Source organism: Mesoplodon mirus (assembly GCF_964341445.2).
Source record: "Mesoplodon mirus genome assembly, chromosome: 18".
NCBI lineage: Eukaryota > Metazoa > Chordata > Mammalia > Artiodactyla > Ziphiidae > Mesoplodon > Mesoplodon mirus.
In genome coordinates this window covers 59351840-59374267 of record NC_138994.1, presented here as the reverse complement: position 1 = coordinate 59374267, position 22428 = coordinate 59351840, and the positions used below count along the sequence as shown (strand labels likewise).

General features: G+C 39.4%; 1 protein-coding gene across 1 annotated transcript in view; it reads right to left on the bottom strand.

Annotated features, from left to right (window-relative positions):
- ACACA (acetyl-CoA carboxylase alpha) overlaps positions 1–21784 on the bottom strand; it is a 229624-nt gene extending 207840 nt beyond the window's left edge. The window contains 3 exon segments of the mRNA XM_082604563.1: positions 834–1086; positions 4489–4535; positions 21532–21784. Coding sequence (XP_082460689.1) covers positions 834–1086; positions 4489–4535; positions 21532–21629 — 398 coding nt within the window. The 5' untranslated portion in view covers positions 21630–21784.
- Positions 21785–22428: the final 644 nt, after the last annotated feature.

Genomic DNA, 22428 nt, shown 5'->3' with positions numbered 1-22428 from the left:
AAAAAAAAATAGTCACCCTAATTTATGTTTATCTAGGCTAACCAATAACCTCAACCCTGGCTGTACATTAGACTCACTCAAATAGCTTTAAAAAAAAATGCCCCAGCTCCAAGCCAGGCCAGTATCACCTGAATCAGAATTTCTGGGGATGGGGCTCATTTCTTAAGGTCCCCCACGCGATTCTGATGTACAGTAAAAACCAAGAACCACTAATTCAGACTTTTCAATCCAAGAAATGCAAAGCAAATGACCAAAAGTTCACACACTGGTTGTACAATCAAACATCAATAAATAAGAATAATCTAGTGTTACTATTTACTGACATTCTCAATTACATGTAGAGAATCGTGTTTCTAGAGAAAAAGGAAAGCTCTACAACAACCCCTTGTTCCTCAATAAAGACTGGCCCCGCCAGAATTAGAATATAACTTTCTGACATGATAAAGCAGTTCAAAGAAAGATGACTACAAATTTGCCCACCCCTGCAAAAGTCCTATCAATCATCAGTCAGTTATAACAGTGTTAGTCAAAGTAGTACGGACACTGACATTCCTCACTCTTACTTGCTAGGTCTCACTAAAAGACCTAGCATGTGGGAGTAACGGGAGGAAGTTTAGAGGAACATTTAGGAAAAGACACTTTCAAAACCTGCACTCCAGGCAAAATACATCATTTCCCACTTATCAAAAAATCCAATAAAAAAAAAAAAGTCCAATGATACAGAAAAAGGTGAAAAAATCTTGGCTCAAATTATTCTTGCTCTTTTCAGAACAAGATCAATGAAACCAACAGGACAGATTAAATAAGTAAAACATTAAACTTCTCTGACTTACCTCATGTGTAAGGCCAAGCCATCCTGTAGGCTAGAGATCCCCAAGTCAGAGAGCGTATCTGAGCAGACAGAGGCTGGTGACAGAGAGCCCTCCTTCTCCTCCAGTAGGTCCAGCTTCACCAGGTTGCTAATCTCATCCTCTGAGTTATCTTCAGACACGGAACCAATTATGAAACGGGAGTGCTGGTTGAGCTCCACAGGTTTGGCCAAGGAAGAAGGTTCATCCATTATTCCTTCAAAATGATCTCTCAGAGCTATGGAGAAGATGAAGGGTAAGTGAGAAAAGCAGGTTATGGTTAATAACCTGTATCTGAGGAAAGTCACAGGTTAGACCTAGTACGCCACAGCTGGCACTTGGAAGCAAGGCAGAGTTTGAGAACTAGTTTACTTGGCTATTCTTTTTCAAGGCCTTTGCTTTCTAAAAGAAAAGAAAACCCAGATCATGGGAACTATGCCTAAAAAATTAAAATCAGTTCCCTTTTCCTCAAAGAACGTTCTCTCTAAAAACTATAAGCCATTCCCAATATCTATCAATTTGGTGAAGTCCAAGAGATAATAATGATCAGTGGAGAAATCTCTGTAGTAGGTGAAAGCTGCTGGTTATGATACTGTGATTTCAGTTGTTAGTATTGGGGAGAATGCAGGGCAAGGGTTTGGGGAGAGTGGTGGTCATTTGAAACTTGGTGTTTACATAACTATCATCTGGTTCCAAACACTATACTATGAGAGGCTATGAATTTTACCTAAGTGTATATACATATAAATATACACACATGAAGTACATTTACATATGTACATACATACATAAGGCAAACTAAATGCGTGTATACAAATACTACACACATACACAGCTTGCTTTAAAACAAACTCCAGATGAGTATTTTTTAATTAAAAAAAATCTTTACTTCTCCTCATGAGTTTTTTCTTAAATCACATCTGTTAAAAATTCACCCCAGGGATTTTGCTGGTGGCGCAGTGGTTAAGACTCCGTGCTCCCAGTGCAGGGGGCACAGGTTCGATCCCTGGTCAGGGAATTAGATCCCACACACATGCCACAACTAAGAGGTTGCATGCCACAACTAAGGAGCCCATGGGCCACAACTAAGACCTGGCGTAACCTAATTAATTAATTAATTATCTTTTAAAAACTTAAGACAAAAAAATTCACCCCAAAATGTCTGTTTTGGACTCTAATATGCTGATTGCTGACACTGATAGGGAGAAAGTGAATCTACTATCAAATTTAAAATCTATAATTAAAATTATGGAGGTGTTATCTCAATTAAGTACAAGTTTTCTAGATACAGGGCCTTACTAGTCAGGATTAGATGTTGTCAACCACTAGCAAACTAATTAACAAAGACCAAAACATAGTTCAAAGCTCACAACAACAATAAAAACCCAAACTAAATGAAACAATATTTATTCTGTCATTTCAAAAATGCTATTTAAAAGTCAAAACTACACATCAAAGTAGTGTTAAACAGCTTGTAGCCTGACCAACGATTTTAATTCAGAGTAATGATTCACAGTCCTGATATTGAAGTGCCCTCAGAAGGTTATAAATAAATAATAAACTTATTATTAATAATTGTATATGCTGTAAACCACTTTGATGTATAAAAGTAAACAGTAGTGTTCTTTGACATTAGATAATAAAACATCAAGATTTTAAAATATTTGAGAATCATCATTAAATATGTTAAAAACGACACGTGCACCATTATTTCGGTGTAATTTATGAATCAGAGCTTATTCGTTTACAAAAACACAACAGAATCTGTAAACCCTAGAGCAGTGGTTCGCAAAGTGTGGTTGCCGGACCACAGCAGCAGCCACAGCAACCACATCACCTGGGCTCTACCACAGACTAGCGAACTGTACTGGAACCTACAGGTTGGGGCACAGTAATCTATATTTTAACAAGTCCTGAAATTTGAGAACCACTGTGCTAGAAGAATGAAACAGTAATAACAAATTGCCAGGAATGCTAAAAATACCTATAGACATTTCCTAAAAGCCAGTTGGAGATTCCTTAGGCTAACTTTCATTTTTAAAACCAGAATCGGGGCTTTCCCTGGTGGCGCAGTGGTTGAGAGTCCGCCTGCCGATGCAGGGGACACAGGTTCGTGCCCCGGTCGGGAAAGATCCCACATGCCGTGGAGCAGCTAGGCCCGTGAGCCATGGCCGCTGAGCCTGCGTGTCCGGAGCCTGTGCTCCGCAACGGGAGAGGCCACAACAGTGAGAGGTCCGTGTATGGCAAAAAAAAAAAAAACAGAATCAAATATAAAAGTATCGGGGCTTCCCTGGTGGCGCAGTGGTTGAGAGTCCGCCTGCCGATGCAGGGGACATGGGTTCGTGCCCCGATCCCGGAAGATCCCACATGCCGCGGAGCGGCTGGGCCCGCGAGCCATGGCCGCGGAGCCTGTGTGTCCGGAGCCTGTGCTCCGCAACGGGAGAGGCCACAGCAGTGAGAGGCCCGCGTACAGAAAAAAAAAAAAAAAAAAAAATATATATATAAAAGTATCATGTGAAAGGAAAAAATTGATGTCTAAATTCATCATACAGGGGACTTCAGGGTGGTCCAGTGGTTAAGACTCCACGCTTCCACTGCGGGGTGGGGGGACCCCAGTTTGATCCCTGGTGGGGCAACTAAGATTCCGCATGCCGCACGGTGTGGCCAAAAAAATAAATTAAATTAAATAAATAAATCACTACACATTTCTCCCTTGGAATATTAGGTTTCTTTAAAAAAAATTTTTTTAACGTCTCCAAATTTTATAAAGAGGCTCATTTCCAGAACCTTCAAAAAAACCAAATCATTAAAAAGAGAAAAAAAGGACGGAAGGAAAAAAGGGAGAGAAGGAGGTAGGGAGGGAAAAGTTCTAACAGATTTACCACTCTGAAGAACACCAAAAAGTACAGCAGTGAAAAGGCTACTTCTTTCTCATTGTAGAGCAGTGAATAATCAAGCTTAAAAATAATAGATTAAAAATTTTTTTTCCAAATTTCATCTCAACTAACAGAAAATAATAGCTGCCTTCTTCACAAGAGAAATAAGGCACTCAGGGACAGATTCTAGTTTATAGTCTAAGCAAAATTAGATACCTACACAAAAAAATAGAACTCACTGAGAAAGGAGCAATTCTCCTTTCTTCCGTGGGAAAAGAAAAAGGATTAATGAATAAATGAAAGGTTCCATAAGGTCAACTTCAAATTTTTCTTTCCTAACCAAGAAGAACATGAAGGAACCTATAGGTTCCAGAGACTGAAAGCAGCAAAGTGCAACAGCTAAAGAGCCTGTCCACCAACCGGCAGCTCCACTGAGTGGTATTCCCAGGCACAAGCCTACAAACCACAGAAAAGAGAGGTCGTGTATGGAAAATCACTGAGAAGCTGTCCAGACACTCTAGAAGCTACTCCACAGCCCGTCCCATTTCCACTGATTCCAGGCCTGAATTGAAGAGAAAAGGTGGTGGATTACTACCACTGTCAGTCTCAACCACTTCAGGTAACCCACCTTCCACCTACAGTCTGCCTATATTCTTTTGCAGAAGGCAACTTTTAACATAAAAGCCTACAGTTTTATATTTTAGCACATGAACATAAAATTTTTATCACACTGTAAACATGAAGAAGCATTATTTGTAACTGACCTCTTAAAATTCTTATTGTCTGAGCAGATATCCACCTCCAAAAAGAACTAAAGAGAGAAAGAGAGAGATTTGAAATGTTTTTTTAAGAAACCCAAATTTTATCAATTCCCATTTTGCTCATCACAGTACAAAACTAGTCAAAGTATCATTTCTGTGGTCAAATACTATTTAACTTGAAGTGTAAAGTTCAGTTGTTTAACTATTGGTTTAAATCTGTAAATCAAAAGCATTACACATTCAAAGACTTTACTATTCATGAAAAGTATTAAACAATAATCCAAGCTTACCATTTCACAAGGTGCCTTTTCCAATTGTATACTTTGACGGACACATTCCGACCCTAAGATTTCCAATATTTCATCAAAAAGTAGGCAGTGGGGAGAAGAGAACCACTAGATTCTCAACAACTCAGTCAGGCTCTAAGCATGTTTCCAAATGTTTATACCCACCCACAAAGGTTGGGAGCCAAGGAGAGGACAGGTCTCTCATTATTAAGTCCCTAAACTCTAAGGAACCAAAGAATCTCTAGCTACTTCCCAAATCCTGGTTTTCCTTCTATGCCCAACAATTATAATGTATTCGGTGTAGAATTTCTCTACTTTGACTACGTATAACAATTACCTGTGGAGCTTTTTAAAAACACATGAATGGATAAAGAAGAGGTGGTGTATACATACAATGGAATACTACTCAGCCATTAAAAACAGAATGAAATTTCACCATTTGCAACAACACGGATGGATTTGGAAGGTATTATGCTTAGTGAAATAAGTCAGACAGAGAAAGACAAATACTGTATGATATCACTTATATGCGGAACCTAAAAAATACAACAAACTAGTGAATATAACAAAAAAGAAGCAGATTCACAGATAGCAAGAAGAAACTACTGCTTACCAGTGGGGAGAGGGAAGGGGGGAGGGCAATAATGGGGTAGGGGATTAAGAGGTACAAACTGTTATGTATAAAATAAGCTACAAGGATATATTGTACAACACAGGAAATATAGCCAATATATATACTTTTTAATTTATTTTTTGGCTGCGTTGGGTCTTTGTTGCTGTGCGCAGGCTTTCTCTAGTTGTGGCAAGTGGGGTCTACTCTTTTGTTGCAGTGTGCGTGCTTCTCATTGCGGTGGCTTCTCTTTGTTGCAGAGCACAGGCTCTAGGCACGCGGGCTGCAGTAGTTGTGGCTCATGGGCTCTAGAATGCAGGCTCAGTAGTTGTGGCACACGGGCTTCGTTGCTCCACGGCATGTGGGATCTTCCCGGACCAGGGCTCAAACCCATGTTCCCTACATTGGCAGGTGGATTCTTAACCACTGCACCAAGGAAGTCCCTAGCCAATATTTTATAGTAACTATAAATGGAGTATAACCTTTAAAAATTGTAAACCACTATATTGTACACCTATAACATACAATACTGTACATCAACTATACTTCAATAAAAAAAATTATTTAAAAAAATGTCTAAACTCCATTCCAGATCTTCTGAATCAGAATCCCTGCTTGAAGGCTTCCCTGGTGGCGCAGTGGTTAAGAATCCGCCTGCCAATGCAGGGGACATGGGTTTGAGCCCTGGTCCAGGAAGCTCCCACATGCCGTGGAGCAACTAAGCCCATGTGCCACAACTACTGAGCTTTGAGCTCTAGAGCCCATGAGTCACAACTACTGAGCCCATGCGCCTAGAGCCTGTGCTCCACAACAAGAGAAGCCACCCCAATGAGAAGCCTGCACACCGCAATGAAGAGTAGCCCCCGCTCACCGCAACTAGAGAAAGCCCGCACACAGCAACGAAGGACCAGTGCAGCCAAAAAAAAAAAAGAATCCCTGCTGGAGACCCAGATATCTGAATATTAAGTTCCACAATTGATTGAACCTCTTTACATCCAGGCTTGAAAACCACTGGTCTAGGGTGGAGAAGAATAAAGAAGGAAAGAACTTCTTTACACTGATAGGGAAATCCAAAACTTCTAAGAGAGGACCCCAAACGACAAGCAACAGGACTGGGGACAGTGCAGGTATGCCAACTGCCAAATTAGGATGTACCCAATTGTGTAGTCTGATCTAATACTATTCCCTACAATTGTGGTAGAGAAGGGAGTGAGAAGAGGAAAGGAAAAGTATGTAGTTTGGATGGGATGTAACAAAAGGTGCCAGGGGAGCTGGAGTCAAAACCTAGGACCAAGATCACACTCTGACTCTGACACGTTACTGGCAGTGCAAACTTGAACAAGTCACTTACCATCTCTGAGTCACCTCATCTGTAAAAATAAAAAGAGGTCATATGTACCTCATGGGACTGCTGTGAGGTCTGAGAGTATAGGAAAGGGTTTTACAAGCACTAAACCAGTGTTTTTCAAACTATGGGTTACCAATAATCAGAACACTAAGAAATTAAGTTAATGGATTACAACCAACATTTTAAAAATTAAATATTCAATAGAATAGAAAACGTTAAGAGTTCACCATACTTCATAAAGATAAATACTGTTCTGTAAAATTTTGTATCAGTTATATATATATGTCATGACATTAATGTCATCTTATTATGAGTTGTATCCAAAAAGTTAAGTATTTTTTTAAAATTTTTATTGGAGTACAGTTGATTTACATGTTGTGCTAGTTTCAGGTGTACAGCAAAGTGAATCAGTTATACATATACCAAAAAGTTGTCTTGTGTGTGTGTGTGTGTGTGTGTGTGTGTGTATTTGGGGTTTTTATGGTTGTTCCATGCAGCATGCAGGATCTTAGTTCCCCAACTAGAGACTGAACCATGTCCCCCTGCATTGGGAGCTCGGAGTCTTAACCACTGGACCGCCAGGGAAGTCCCAGAAAGTTAAGTCTTAAAGCCACAATTAATCCTCACTCTTCTGCCCCCTCTACTTTATGCCCTCAAGCAAGCACAGTGAGTTAAGTACCTAAACCAATGGCTCTTAAATTGTCTTAGGTCAAGACACTACTAGAAATCTAATAAAAGCTATGGACCCTTTCCTGACAAAAATGTACCCTCACAAAAATTTTGCTGGCATACAAGTTTGGTATCCCTAAAGCCTTGCCATGAATTAGGCTAAGACTTTTCCTCTAAGTGGACAAATAATGGAATTGACCCCTGGGGAAGGCTCATATAGCTGCTGTCTTATCACCTCCAAAAGAAGGCCTTTCCACAGATCCAGTTGTAGGATATACTCTGCTTAGCCAAATAAACATTTCCTTCATTATACCAAATGTTGCCAATGTCAAATTTTCTTTTATTTAAAAATACATATAATTGACCCTTGAACAACAGCAGTGGTTAGGGGTGCTGACCCTCCACACAGTCAAAAAGCTGTGTATAACTTAGAGTGGGCCCTCCGTATACGTGGTTCCTTCAAATCCAAGATTCAGCATCCACAGATGTGACCAACCTTGGTTCTTGTAGTAATTGCAGTATTTACTACTGAAAAAAATATCCACGTGTAAGTGGGCCCATGCAGTTCAAACCCCTGTTACTCAAAGATCAACTGTATATGTTCTTGAACTTTTATTTGGAGACTCTTGAAAATATCTGCAGAAGGCTTTCCATGTTCCTGAAAAATGAGGTAAAGCTAATTATAGATAATGCACTTATTTATTTAGATATTTCTCTAAATAAAATAGAACAGATTTTACCAAACTTAGTCATGTTCTCCTTGAATTCAAATGACATGGTATTTTCCAAGCAATTCTAATTAAAGAGGCAGCAATTAGTCTTCATAGACACTGATAAAAGTATCCAACCTAACACAACATATCCTTGCTCTTTAAGCCACAGTAACTTCACTGAAATTTATTCAAAAAGAATCACTGACTTTTCCTCTTCATTTTTGTCATTTTATTGATGAACTCTTAAATGGATTTTGGTATTAATTCAGTATCCATAAGAGAATTATACAGTTTTTTAAAGCCATATTTTATTTTCCTGCAAGTTTTGAATTTTAAAATGACAAGGACTTGTGTTCCAACTTGTGAGATAAATAATGTATATTCAAAGATAAATAAGATTTGGTCCCTGGCTAAGTGGCTGTGGACACTTAAATAAACAATTACAGTAGTATAATAATTGCTAGGTGTAGAAACATAAAAGAAGGGTACATTATCCAAACTTGGAGGTGGTAATGGTGAGGACAAAGATCAAAGAAGACTGCCTGGAGTGGGAAGGCATTAGCAATGGAGAACTAGGGAGAAAAGCAAGGAGGGAGAGGAAGGAGCATTCCATGTAGAAGAAAACACTGAATAAAGACCTAGATGGGGACTTCAGTGGTGGTGCAGTGGGTAAGATTCTGCACTCCCAATGCAAGGGGCCCGGGCTCTAACCCTGGTCAGGGAATTAGATCCTGCATGCATGCTGCAACTAAGAAGCCTGCATGCCGCAGCTAAGAAGTCCACATGCTGCAACTAAATGATCCCACATGCTGCAACTAAATATCCCACATGCCACAATGAAGATCCTGCCTGCCACAACTAAGGCCCAGTGCAGCCAAAATAAATAAATAAATAAATAAATAAATAAATAAATTTTTTAAAGACCTAGATGGTAGAGGGAATTCCCCAGTGGTCCAGTGGTTAGAACTCTGTGCTTCCGCTGCCAGGGCCTGGATTCAATCTTCAATCCCTGCTCAGGGAACTACACAGGGTGGCAAAAAGGAAAAAAAAAACAAACAGTAACGTATTTCTTTAGGGTATAATAGTCAGAGAAAATAACATGCTGTACTTATCTGTCCTATTCCTCATTTCTCAGTCCAGGGATATAGAATATTTATCAAGGAGGAAGCTGGTACAAACTTCTCACCTTTCAAGAAAACTTCAATGAAGTCTTGCCAAAATTCTGGATAAGGATGGTAGGTTGAACACATATCCACTTTTGCTCCTGCCTGAAATCCCACTAAAACAACAGTCAAGGAATTTTTTTAAAGCCATAAGCCATAGAAAGACACTCCTTCCCACCTCCCCCCAAAAAAGTCGGGGGAGACAATAGCAAGATAATTTTCTTAGAAGGCAGATGGAAGAGTGATAAATGACTACACAAACCGAAGAAAACTAAATCATGAGCCATCTGTGGTAAACTTATAATAAATAAAATTTACATCATAGAATCTCCAAAATGTCCAGGAAGTGGAAGTGAAAGATGGAACTATGAAGAGGACTGGCTGAAATTCCGTTTCAGAAGCTTCAGATCCTTAGATTTTCTTCCCAGCTGTAAAGCCAGGTGCCTGCTGCTCTACCATCTTGGTAAGAGACTGAAGATTTATACTCTAGAGAGGGTTAAATGGAGGGTTTCTAGGCTGAGGGATGCCAGCAACAGTAAAGGGGAGGGCACCATATTGAAAATGGAGAGATTAAGTAAACACATTGAGTAAGAACTCCCAGCCTTCTTTCCCTAATTTTCACCCTCCAGGAGGGAAACTGAAGGATCCTTCTTCGCAGAATCTAACCAGACCAACGAAAAAACGCCTCCAGTAGAACATCAGAGATCCCAAATTAAGATGCCCAATCAAATCACCCACAGTGAAATTAACAGTCAACAAGCCTCATTTATATTTTCATAATCTTGAATCAGTTTTTCAATCCTCTCTCTTAAATTGTAGCAGTCAATTAAGGATTACTAGATGTCTGAGAAAAACTTCCAACATGAAAGAATTTTTAAAAAGTAATGACTACCTGTAGAAAAAAATGCAACTTGAAGAGATTATGCAAAAAAAAAAAAAAATTAATTAGGGGGAGGGGAGGGGAGGAGGGCAACCTGACTTCTGTGGTATTTTCCCCCGAAACACATAACCCTAGTATAATCACGAGAAAACATCAGACAAATTTGAATTAAAGGACATTCTACAAAATACTTGAACAGTCTTCTTCAAAACTGTCAAGGTCATTAAAAAGAAAAAGACTAAGAAACTGTCACAGATCAGGGGAGACTAAGGAGACATCACCACTAAATGCAATGCAGTTTCTTGGATTAGATCCTGGAACAACAACAGCAATAAAAAAAAAAAAAATCAGTTTAAAAACAAACTGGGGAAACCTGAGCAAAGTCTATAGTTTAATTCATAGTACTGAACAAATGTTAACTTCTTGGTATTGACAAAAGTACTGCAACTGTGTAAGATATTAACATTAAGGGAAGCCTAGTGAAGGGTATGCAGGAAACTATGGTACTCTTATGTACTCTCTTTGCAACTTTCCTGTAAGTCTAAAGTCACTTCAAAATTCAAAAAAAATTAAAAATTTTAATTTTAAAAGACTATCATTATCCTGAGAGAACTAAGAGAAGATATTACTTACATGAAACACAACGGGCTATTTTTAAAAGAAACATTTAAAGAAAAGAAAGAGTTCTCAAAAGTTAAACATACAATCACAGCAATGAAAACACTCAAAACAGAGTTAGAAGATAAAGTTAAGAAGAATCAGAATAAAAAGACAAAAGGATGGAAACAGCCTCATCCACCAGCAGAAGCAAGAAGAACTACAATCCTGCAGCCTGTGGAATAAAAACCACATTCACGGAAAGACAGACAAAATGAAAAGGCAGAGGACTATGTACCAGATGAAGGAACAAGATAAAACCCCAGAAAAACTAAATGAAGTGGAGATAGGCAACCTTCCAGAAAAAGAATTCAGAATAATCATAGTGAAGATGATCCAGGACCTCGGAAAAAGAATGGAGGCAAAGACCAAGAAGACGCAAGAAATGTTTAACAAAGACCTAGAAGATTTAAAGAACAAACACCTAGAAGAATTAAAAAACAAACAAAGAGATAAACAATACAATAATTGAAATGAAAAATACACTAGAAGGAATCAATAGCAGCATAACTGAGGCAGAAGAATGGATAAGTGACCTGGAAGACAGAATGGTGGAATTCACTGCCACAGAACAGAATAAAGAAAAAAAAATGAAAAGAAATGGGCTTCCCTGCTGGCGCAGTGGTAGAGAGTCTGCCTGCCGATGCAGGGGACACAGGTTCGTGTCCTGGTCCAGGAAGATCCCACATGCCGTGGAGCAGCTGGGCCCGTGAGCCATGGCCGCTGAGCCTGCGCGTCCGGAGCCTGTGCCCCGCAACGGGAGAGGCCACAACAGTGAGAGGCCCGCGTACTGAAAAAAAAAAAAAAAAAAAAAAAAAACTGAAGACAAAGAGAAGATCCTATAAGCCTCCAGAGAGGAAAGAAAAGCCACATACAAAGGAGCAAGAATCAGAATGCCCTTCAGACTTACCAACAAAAACAGTGGAAGCCTGAAGGTAGTGAAACAATGCCTTCAAAATTCTGAAGGAAAATTATTTCAAACCTAAAATTCGAGATCCAATCAATGTTTCAACAACTGTGAGGATAAAGATAGTTTTAGACAGAAAAATCTCAAAATAATTACCGCCTAGAATGAAGCAATTAGAAACATATTTCATTTTACAAACAGCAGTGCAATAATTGATACAGCCAAGAATCATAAATGTATGTTAAAACCACTGGGTAAAAGATTATTCAAAAACAGGATATTCCTGTGGTCTTAAAAAAATCACTTTACAGAGCTTCCCTGGTGGTGCAGTGGTTGAGAGTCCGCCTGCCGATGCAGGGGACACGGGTTCGTGCCCCGGTCCGGGAGGATCCCACATGCCACATGCTGGGCCCGTGAGCCATGGCCGCTGAGCCTGCGCATCCGGAGCCTGTGCTCCGCCACGGGAGAGGACACAACAGTGAGAGGCCCGCGTACCGCAAAAAAAAAAAAAAAAAAAATCACCTTACAGAAGAGGATTCTGGGAAGATGGTAAAGTAGGAAGTACTAGGACTCCGTCTCCCCACCTGGACAACAAGTGCACTGGCAGAATCTGTCTGAGGTAACTATTTTGGAATCTATTGAAAGCTTGCAACTTCCAGGGGCAGACTTTGGAGGTTAATTGTGGTTAATTATGATCCATTGCACTTCTTAGTATAGCAGCAGCTATCCATCCACCACCCTCAGTCACATGGCAGTTATCACCCAACTGTGTACATGTTCCTGGAGCAACACACATGCAGGTTGGGGGAGCCAAGTGGGCAAAAACAACCCTGTCTTCCAAACACTGGGGATCTGTGCTCTGATCACTGCTGTTTCTGATCACATAGGTGGAGACAAAGAGGCAGACAGCCACAATTGTTACACCTCCTCTCATTGTTGCAAGTCCCTCCCCCTCTAGCTGAAGTGACTTCTGGGGGACTTAAAGAACCAGTGCCTTTTTATGCCCCCTTCATTTTCCTTTTTCCCCCATTTGGGAGCCAGACACTAAACACTAGTACATTCAAAAACTACTGCATATACAGGGAAAAATTAGAAAGTGACTTAACATGCCCAGAGGAAGACTCAGGAAAAGACTTGAAGAGACCTAAAGTTTATACCTCAGGTTGACCTTCAGCATAGAGACAGCCTACAACAGTCAAAAAAACAAAAATCACAATAAGAAAGCATCAAATTCTGGGAAGAAAAAGAATCTGATTTCCAGAGTTACCACATTATTAGAATCAAATGTCCAGTTTTCAACAAAAGATCACAAGGCATACAAAGCAAGAGGAAAGTATGGCCATTTCAAAAAAAACCACAAAAAGCATAAACCAACAGAAACTGTTCCTAAAAAATACCAGACAGCAGATATTCTAGACAAAAATGTTAAAACAACTGTTTAATAGATACTCAAGGAACGAAAGGAAGATGGGGAGAAAGTCAAGAAAACAATGTCTAAATAAAATGGAAATAGGAATAAAGAAAAAGAAAACCTAAAAAGAAACCAAAAAGAAATTCTGGAGCTGAAAAGTACAATAACTGAAATAAAAAATTCACTAGGGGACTTAAAGGCAAACTTGAGCAAGCAGAAAAAAGAATCTGCAAACTTTAAGACAGAACATGTAAATTATCAAGTCTGAGAACAGAAAGAAAACAGATTGAAGAAAAGTGAACAGAGACTAAGGGAGCTGTGGGACACCATCAAGAAGACCAAAATATGTATTGTGAGCTCTCAGAAGGAGAAGTGAGAAAATAACAGAGAAAATATTTGAAGAAATAATGGCTGAAAACTTCCCAAATTTGATGAAATACATGAATATAAACATAAAAGAAGCTTAACAAACTCCAAGTGAGACAAACTCAGAGTGACCAACATAGACATACTTTATAACCAAACTTTTAAATGTCAAAAGACAAGGAGAGAATCTTGAAAGCAGCAGGAGAAAAATGACTCATCACATACAAGAAAACCTCAGTAAGATTATAAGCAGATTTCTCATCAGAAACTTTGGAGGCCAGAAGGCTGTGGGCCAATATAGTCAAAGAGCTAAAATAAAAAGCTATCAACCAAGAATCCTATATCCAGCAAAGCTGTCCTTCAAAAGAGAGGGAGAAAGTAATACATTCCCAGATAAACAAAAGCTGAGAGAGTACATTACCACTAGACCTCCCCTGCAAGTAATGCTCAAGGGAGTCCTTTCAAGGTGAAATGAAAGGACACAGACAGTAACTCGAACCCATATAGACAAGTAAAGATTTCAATAATGGTAAATATATGGGTAATTACAAAAACTAGCATTACTGTAATAATGATTTATAACTTTTTTTTTTGTTTTCTACAAGATCTAAGAGACTAATACATTTAAAGAAAAGAAACAATTGTTAATCTAAAAACTAGTATTATTGTTACGCTGGTTTGTAACTCCAAATCTTGTTTTCACATAATTTAAGAGACTAATGCATTTAAAATAATTATTAGTATACGCTTTGGGGCACACAGTGTATTAAGGTGTGATTTTGTGACATCAGCGACCAAAAGAGGTAAGGACGGACCTGTAAAGGAGCAGTTTTGGTATGTTATTGAAGTTAAGCTAGTATAAATTCAAATTATGGTGTTATAAATTTAGCATGTTAAACATAATACCCATGGTAACCACTAAGAAAATAGCTATAGAAAATATACAAGGGCTTCCCTGGTGGCGCAGTGGTTGAGAGTCTGCCTGCTGATGCAGGGGACACGGGTTCGTGCCCTGGTCCAGGAGGATCCCACGTGCCGCGGAGCGGCTAGGCCCGTGAGCCATGGCCGCTGAGCCTGCACGTCTGGAGCCTGTGCTCCACAATGGGAGAGGCCACAATAGTGAGAGGCCCACGTACCGCAAAAAAAAAAAGAAAAAAAAAGAAAATATAAAGAAATTTAAACATCTCACTATAAAAACACAGCTAAACACCAAAAAAAAAAAAAAAAAAACACAAAAATACAAAAGAAAAATAAAAGGTTTAATACAAGAGATAATTATAAACATTTATACACCTAATGACCATCAAAATATATGAAGCAAAAGCTGACAGAATTGAAGGGAGAAATAGACAGTTCCACAATAATAGTTGGAAACTTCAATAACCCACTCATAATAATGGATAGAACAATCAGACCGAGATAATCAAGGAAATAAAGGATTTAAACAACACAATAGAGCAACTAGATCTAGCAGACATACACAGAACACTCCACCCAACAACAATATCATACACATTCTTCTCAAGTGCACATGGGATATTTTCCAAGACAGCATACATTAGGCCACAAATTAAGTCTCAATAGGTTTAAAAAGATAGATGTCATACAAAGTACCTTCTCTGTCTGCAACAGGATGAAATTAAAAATCAACAACTGAAGGAAAACTGGAAGAAACTGTGGAAATTAAACAACACACTTTTAAACAACCAATAGATCAAAGAAGAAACCACAAGGAAAATTAGAAAATACTGAATGACAAATGAAAACAAACCACACCAAAACTCATGGGATGCAGTGAAAGTAGAAATAAGGGGGAACATTACAGTTATAAACATTCCCGTTAAAAAACAAGAGGGAGCTCCCTGGCAGCCCAATGCTTAGGACTCGGCGCTTTCAGTTCCATGGCCTGGGTTCAATCCCTAGTCACGGAACTAAGATCCTGCAAGCCACATGGCGTGGCCAAAAAACAGAAAGAAGAAAGAAAGAAAGATTTTAAATCAACAACATAACTTTAAAACTTAAGGAACAAGAAAAAGAAGAGCAAACTAAACCCAAAGCTACCAGAAGGAAGGAAACAATAAAGACTAGAGCAGAGAGAAATGGAATAGAAAACAGAAAAACAATAGAGAAAAACATCAATGAAACCAAAGTTGTTTCTTTGAAATGATCAACAAAATTGACATTCTTTACTAGACAGACTATGAAAAAAAGATAGAAGACTCAAATTACTAAAACCAGAAATGAAAGTGGGCACATCACTACTTATTCTACAGAAAGGAAAAGGATTGTAAGAGAGTACTATGAACTTATGCCAACAAACTGGATAACGTAGATGAAATGGATAAAGTCCTAGAAACAAAAATATACCAAAACTAAATCACAAAGAAATAGAAAATCTGAATAGATCTATATTTGGTAAGGAGAACAGTAATCAAAAATCTCCCAATAAAGAAAAGCCCTGGATCTGATGGCTTCCCTGGTGAATTCTACCAAACAATTAAAGAAGAACTAGTATCAATTCTTCTCAAACTTTTCCAAAAAATTGAAGAGAACACTTCCTAACTCATTCTATGAGGCCACAGTTATTCTGATACCAAAGACATTATAAGAAAGGAAAGCTAAAGACTAATATTCCTTATTAACATCCTCAACAAAAAACTAGCAAACAGAAGGACAAATACTGTATGCTGACACATATATATGGAATTTAAGAAAAAAAAATGTCATGAAGAACCTAGGGGTAAGACAGGAATAAAGACACAGATCTACTAGAGAATGGACTTGAGGATATGGGGAGGGGGAAGGGTAAGCTGTGACAAAGCGAAAGAGTGGCATGGACATATATACACTACCAAACGTAAGGTAGATAGCTAGTGGGAAGCAGCCGCATAGCACAGGGAGATCAGCTGGGTGCTTTGTGGCCGCCTGGAGGGGTGGGATAGGGAGGGCGGGAGGGAGATGCAAAAGGGAGGGGATATGGGAACATACGTATATGTATAACTGATTAAATTTGTTAAATAAAAAAAAATACTATGTTAAAGAAGACAAAAAAAAAACACTAGCAAACAGAATTCAGCAGCATATTAAAAGGCTCATACACCATCGACAACTGGGATGCAAGGATTCCACTGGATTCCTACAATGCAAAGATGATTCAACATACATAAATCAATGTAATACACCACATTATCAGAATGAAGGGAAAAAACACTCACATGATCATCTCAATTAATACAGAAAAAGCACTTGATAAAATTCAACACACTTTCATGATAAAAACACTCAACAAGGGCTTCCCTGGTGGCGCAGTGGTTAAGAATACACCTGCCAATGCAGGAGGCACGGGTTCGAGCCCCGGGCCGGGAACATCCCACATGCCGTGGAGCAACTAAGCCCATGCACCAGAACTACGAGGCTGCGTTCTAGAGCCCGCAAGCCACAACTACTGAAGTCCGCATGCCTAGAGCCCGTGCTCCGCAACAAGAGGAGCCACCTCAATGAAGCCCACACACCGCCATGAAGAGTTGCCCCCGCTCACCGCAAGTAGAGAAAGCCCGCGAGCAGCAACAAAGACCCTGTGCAGCCAAAAATAAATAAATTTAAAAAATTTTAAAAGGTCATATACGAAAACCCCACAGCAAACATCATACTCAATGATGAGAGACTAAAAGCTTTCCTCTAAGATCAGAAATACAGCAAGGATGTCCATTTTTACAATTTCTATTCAAAACAGAAGTTCTAGCCAGAGCGATTAGGTAAGAAAAAAAAGGAAAAAGACATCCAAATGGAAAAGGAAGAAATACAATTATCTCTGCAGGTGACATGATCTTTAGTGTAAAAATCTCAAAAGTTTCTACACACACCAAAACACAAAAATAAAAACATAAACTGTTAGAGCTAATAAATGAGTTCAGCAAAGTGGCAGGATACATAGTCAACACACAAAAAAATCAGTTGCATTTTTATACACTAACAATGAACAATCTGAAAAGGAAATTACAAAAACAATTCCATTTACAATGGCATCAAAAAGAATAAAATACACAGGAATTAACTTAACCAAGGAGGTGAAAGACTTGTATAGTGAAAACTATAAAACACTGCTCACAGAAATTAAAGACATAAATAAATGGAAACACATGCCATGTTCATGGATTGGAAGACTGAATATTGTGAAAATATCAATACTGCCCAAAGTGACCTACAAATTCAATGCAATTCCTATCAAAATCTCAAGGACATTTTTTGCAGAAATAGGAAAAAACCTATCCTAAAATTCATATGGAATCTCAAGGGATCCTGAATAGCCCAAAAAAATCTTGAAAAAGAACAAAATGGAGGACTCACGCTTCTGATTTCAAGACCTGCTATGAAGCTACCATAATCAAAACCATATGGTATTGACATAAAGACAGACAGAAAGACCAGTGGAATACAGTAGAGATCCCAGAAATAAACCCTTGCATTTTTGGTCAAATGATATTTGACAAGGGTGTCAAAACCATTTAATGGGGAAGGGACACCTTTTTCAACAAATGGTGCTGGGAAAAATGGATCTCCACATGCAAACAAATGAAGTTGGATACTTACCTAACACCATATACAAAATTTAACTCAAATGGATCAAAGACCTAACATAAGACCTAAAACAATAAAACGCTTAGAAGAAAACATAGAACAAAAGCTTCACAACATTGGATTTGGCAAAGATTTCTTGGCTATGCCATCAAAAGCACAGGTAACAAAGGGAAAAAAATAGACAAATTGGACTTCTTAAAAATTAAAAAAAGTTTGCACATTAAAAGACTCTATCAACAGGGTTAAAAGGCAATCCAAAGAATGAGAGAATATATTTGCAAATCATATATCTGATAAGGGATTAATATCCAGAATATATAGAGAACTCCTAAAACTCAACAACAAAAAACAACCCAGTTCAGGGACTTCCCTGGTGGTCCAGTGGTTAAGACTCCACCTTCCAATGCAGGGGACACGTGTTTGATCCCTGGTTAGGGAACTAAGATCCCACATGCCACAAGGCAACTAAGCCTGTGCACCGCAACTACTAAGCCCGTGTGTGCCACAACTAGAGAGAAGCTTGTGCACCACAGTGAACAGCCCACATGCCGCGACAAAAAAAAAAGATCTCGTGTGCCGCAACTAAGACCCAACACAGCCCAAAATAAATAAACAAATAAATAAATAAACAAACAAATAAATAAATATTTAAAAAAAAACATAAACCCAATTCAAAGATGGGTAAAGGACTTGAAGAGACTTCTCTCCAAAGAAGACATACGAATGGCCAATAAGCACAACATCAATATCCTCAAATTACTTATCATTAGGGAAATACAAATCAGAACTAAAATGAGAAGCCACTCCACAGTAATTAGGATGACTACTACTATCAAAAACACAGAAAACAGGGCTTCCCTGGTGGCGCAGTAGTTGAGAGTCCACCCGCCGATGCAGGGGACACGGGTTCGTGCCCCAGTCCGGAAGGATCCCAAGTGCCGCAGACCGGCTGGGCCCGTGAGCCATGGCCGCTGAGCCTGTGCTCCGCAGCGGGAGAGGCCGCAGCAGTGAGAGGCCCGCGTACCACAACAACAACAAAAAAGCAATATGCTACAAAGTGAATAAACCTTGAGGATGAAATAAGTCAGTCACAATAAGACAAATACTGTATGACTCCACTTATATGAGGTACTTAGAGTAGTCAAAATCATAGACCAAAAGTAGAATGGGGGTTGATGGGGGCTGAGGGAGGGGGAAATGAGTTATTGTTTAAAGGGTATAGAGGTTCAGTTTTACAAGGTGAAAAGAGTTCTGGAGATAGATGGCAGTGATAGTTGCACAGCATTATGAATGTATTTAATACCAAACTGTACATTCTTAAATGGATAAGATGGTAAATTTTAGGGCTTCCCTGGCGGCACAGAGGTTAGGAATCCACCTGCCAATGCAGGGGACACAGGTTCGATCCCTGGTCCGGGAAGATCCCACATGCCACAGAGCAACTAAGCCTGTGCACCACAACTACTGAGCCCACGTGCCACAACTACTGAAGCCTGTGCACCTAGAGCCCGTGCTCTGCAACAAGAGAAGCCACCCTAATGAGAATCCCACTCACAGCAATGAAGAGTAGCTCCCCTTCGGGCCTCCCTGGTGGCGCAGTGGTTAAGAATCCGCCTGCCAATTCAGCGGACATGGGTTCGAGCCCTGGTCCAGGAAGATCCCACATGCCGCGGAGCAACTAAGCTCGTGCACCACAACTACTGAGCCTGCACCCTAGAGCCCGCGAGCCACAACTGCTGAAGGCCGCATGCCTAGAGCCCATGCTCCACAACAAGAAAAGGCACTGCAATGAGAAGCCCATGCACCGCATGCAAGAGTAGCCCCCGCTCACTGCAACTATAGAAAGCCCCCGCACAGCAACGAAGACCCAACTCAGCCATAAATAAATAAATAAATAATTTTTTAAAAAGATGGTAAATTTTATGTTATATATATTTTACCACAACAAAAAAATTGGAAGGTCACCTCACAGATTACATATTAATTACAAAACGGAACAGGGATTTTTACAATGAAGAAATATGGTGGACACCATCATAACTAGGTGTTCAAACTAAACTTCACCAATAACAGGACAAATGGACATTAGGTGCTTCTTGGTGTGATGCAGTTAGAAGTATACGATACTACAAATGTAGTATTTTTCACAAGATGGTTAACTTCAATCTAATAATGATGGAATTGTCAAACAAACCCAGGTTATAGGAACTTTTACAAGACAACTGACTTGGACTCTTTAAAAATGTCAAGGAAAGATAAATGCTATGAAAGACAAAAAAAGAGTAGGGTGACTGTTCTACATTAAGGAGACTAAATACACTTGAGAACCAAGTGTAGTAAATGATCCTTGACTGGATCATTAATTAAAACATACAGTTATAGGGAATTCCCTCAGTCCAGTGGTTAGGACTCAGGGCTTTCACTGCTGAGTTCAATCCCTGATTGGGGAACTAAGATCCTGCAAGCTGCACAGCTTGGCCAAAAACAAAAACAAAAACAAAAAACATACACAGTTATAAAGGACATTACTGGGTCAAGTGCAGAAACTTAAAAAAAAATAAAAAATATATATATATATATTAGATACTGTATGACTATATATTAGATATTATATGAACGTTAGATTTGGGGAATCTATAACGTAAGTGGAAAAATATTTACCTCCCATGCACTCTTTCTCAGGATGCCACTGGAGAATACTCTCCACCAAAATGAGGGAATAAACCAATAATGGGGAAAACATGGGAAATAATTTCTCCATAGCAGAGTAGAAATAAAGAGAGCCCCCAGAATGACAGTGAAGAGTAAGCCAGGACAACAGCTATGTACTGGAAGTAGAAGGCAGACAATTTATAGGTTGGAGCCAGTCAGAAGACTCTAAAAGAGATTTTACAGAAGATAAAAATTAATAGAAGAGCTGATCATCTCAACATTCTCAGAGATTTAGAAAATGATGAAGAGTAAGGTTGAATAAATGACAGATCGGTACAGAGAAAACTAAGCAAAAAAAAAAAAATCAAAACCATTATTAACTCCAAGGAAAGAGTTGTACAGGAAAGAAATCATGGGATTGTATGCAACCATATTGTGTATAGCAGTTACACATTCATAATACTGTAAAGACTGAATATTGATAGAACAAAAGTTACAACATAACTTGACTGGGTAGTTGATGGTGGGAGATGGGAAAGGCAAAGGTGAACAGTGAGGGTGAGGAGAGGAAAGAGAACCAAATCCTCATCTTCCACAGTAGGAATCCAATAGGTAATACCTAAAAATGAAAAATCAAGATGTAGGAAGACCAGTTTTTTATTTACAGACAAAGGGGTGTAAGAAATATATCAGCTAAAATAAATGAAAGTGGGAAGGGGCTAAGGACTGCTGTTTTATTGTAACAAACTTTGTGGAACAATATGACTTTTATTTTTTTATTTTTTTAATAAATTTATTTATTTACTTATTTTTGGCTGTGTTGGTTCTTCGCTGCTGCCTGTGGGCTTTCTCTAGTTGCGGCGAGCGGGGGCTACTCTTCGTTGCGGTGAGCGGTCTTCTCATTGCAGTGGCTTCTCTTGTTGCAGAGCACGGGCTCTAGGTGCGAGGGCTTCAGTAGTTGTGGCACGCGGGTTCAGTAGCTGTGGCTCACGGGCTCTAGAGCGCAGGTTCAGCAGTTGTGGTGCACGGGCTTAGTTGCTCCACGGCATGTGGGATCTCCCCGGACCATGGATCGAACCGTGTCCCCTGAATTGGCAGGCAGACTGTTAACCACTGCGCCACCAGGGAAGACCCAACATGACTTTTAAACTATGTACACATATCACTTTGATGAAAATAAAAATGTAAACAGTTCAACCTATAATGTTAAGTGAAGAAACCAAAGATGAAGAATGGTGTGTAAAGTATGTATAATTTGTATTAAAAAATTGGCAGGGCCTCCCTGGTGGCGCAGTGGTTGAGAGTCCGCCTGCCGATGCAGGGGATACGGGTTCGTGCCCCGGTCTGGGAGGATCCCATATGCCGCGGAGCGGCTGGGCCGGTGAGCCATGGCCGCTGGGCCTGCGCATCCGGAGCCTGTGCTCCACAACGGGGGAGGCCACAACAGTGAGAGGCCCGCATACCGAAAAAAAAAAAAAAAAAAAAGAAAAATTGGCAGAGTGGGAAGAGAATACATGAGCATCTGTTTGAATATGAATAAAATCTTTGGTAATTATTAAGAAATAATTAACTTTAAATTTAAATTAACATGTCTGATAATTACTATTAAGAAATTATAATAAGAAATAAATAACACTGCTTGACTCTGGTAAGGGGAACTGAGTGGCTGCAAGACAAAGTTAGGACAGAGCCTGTCACTGTA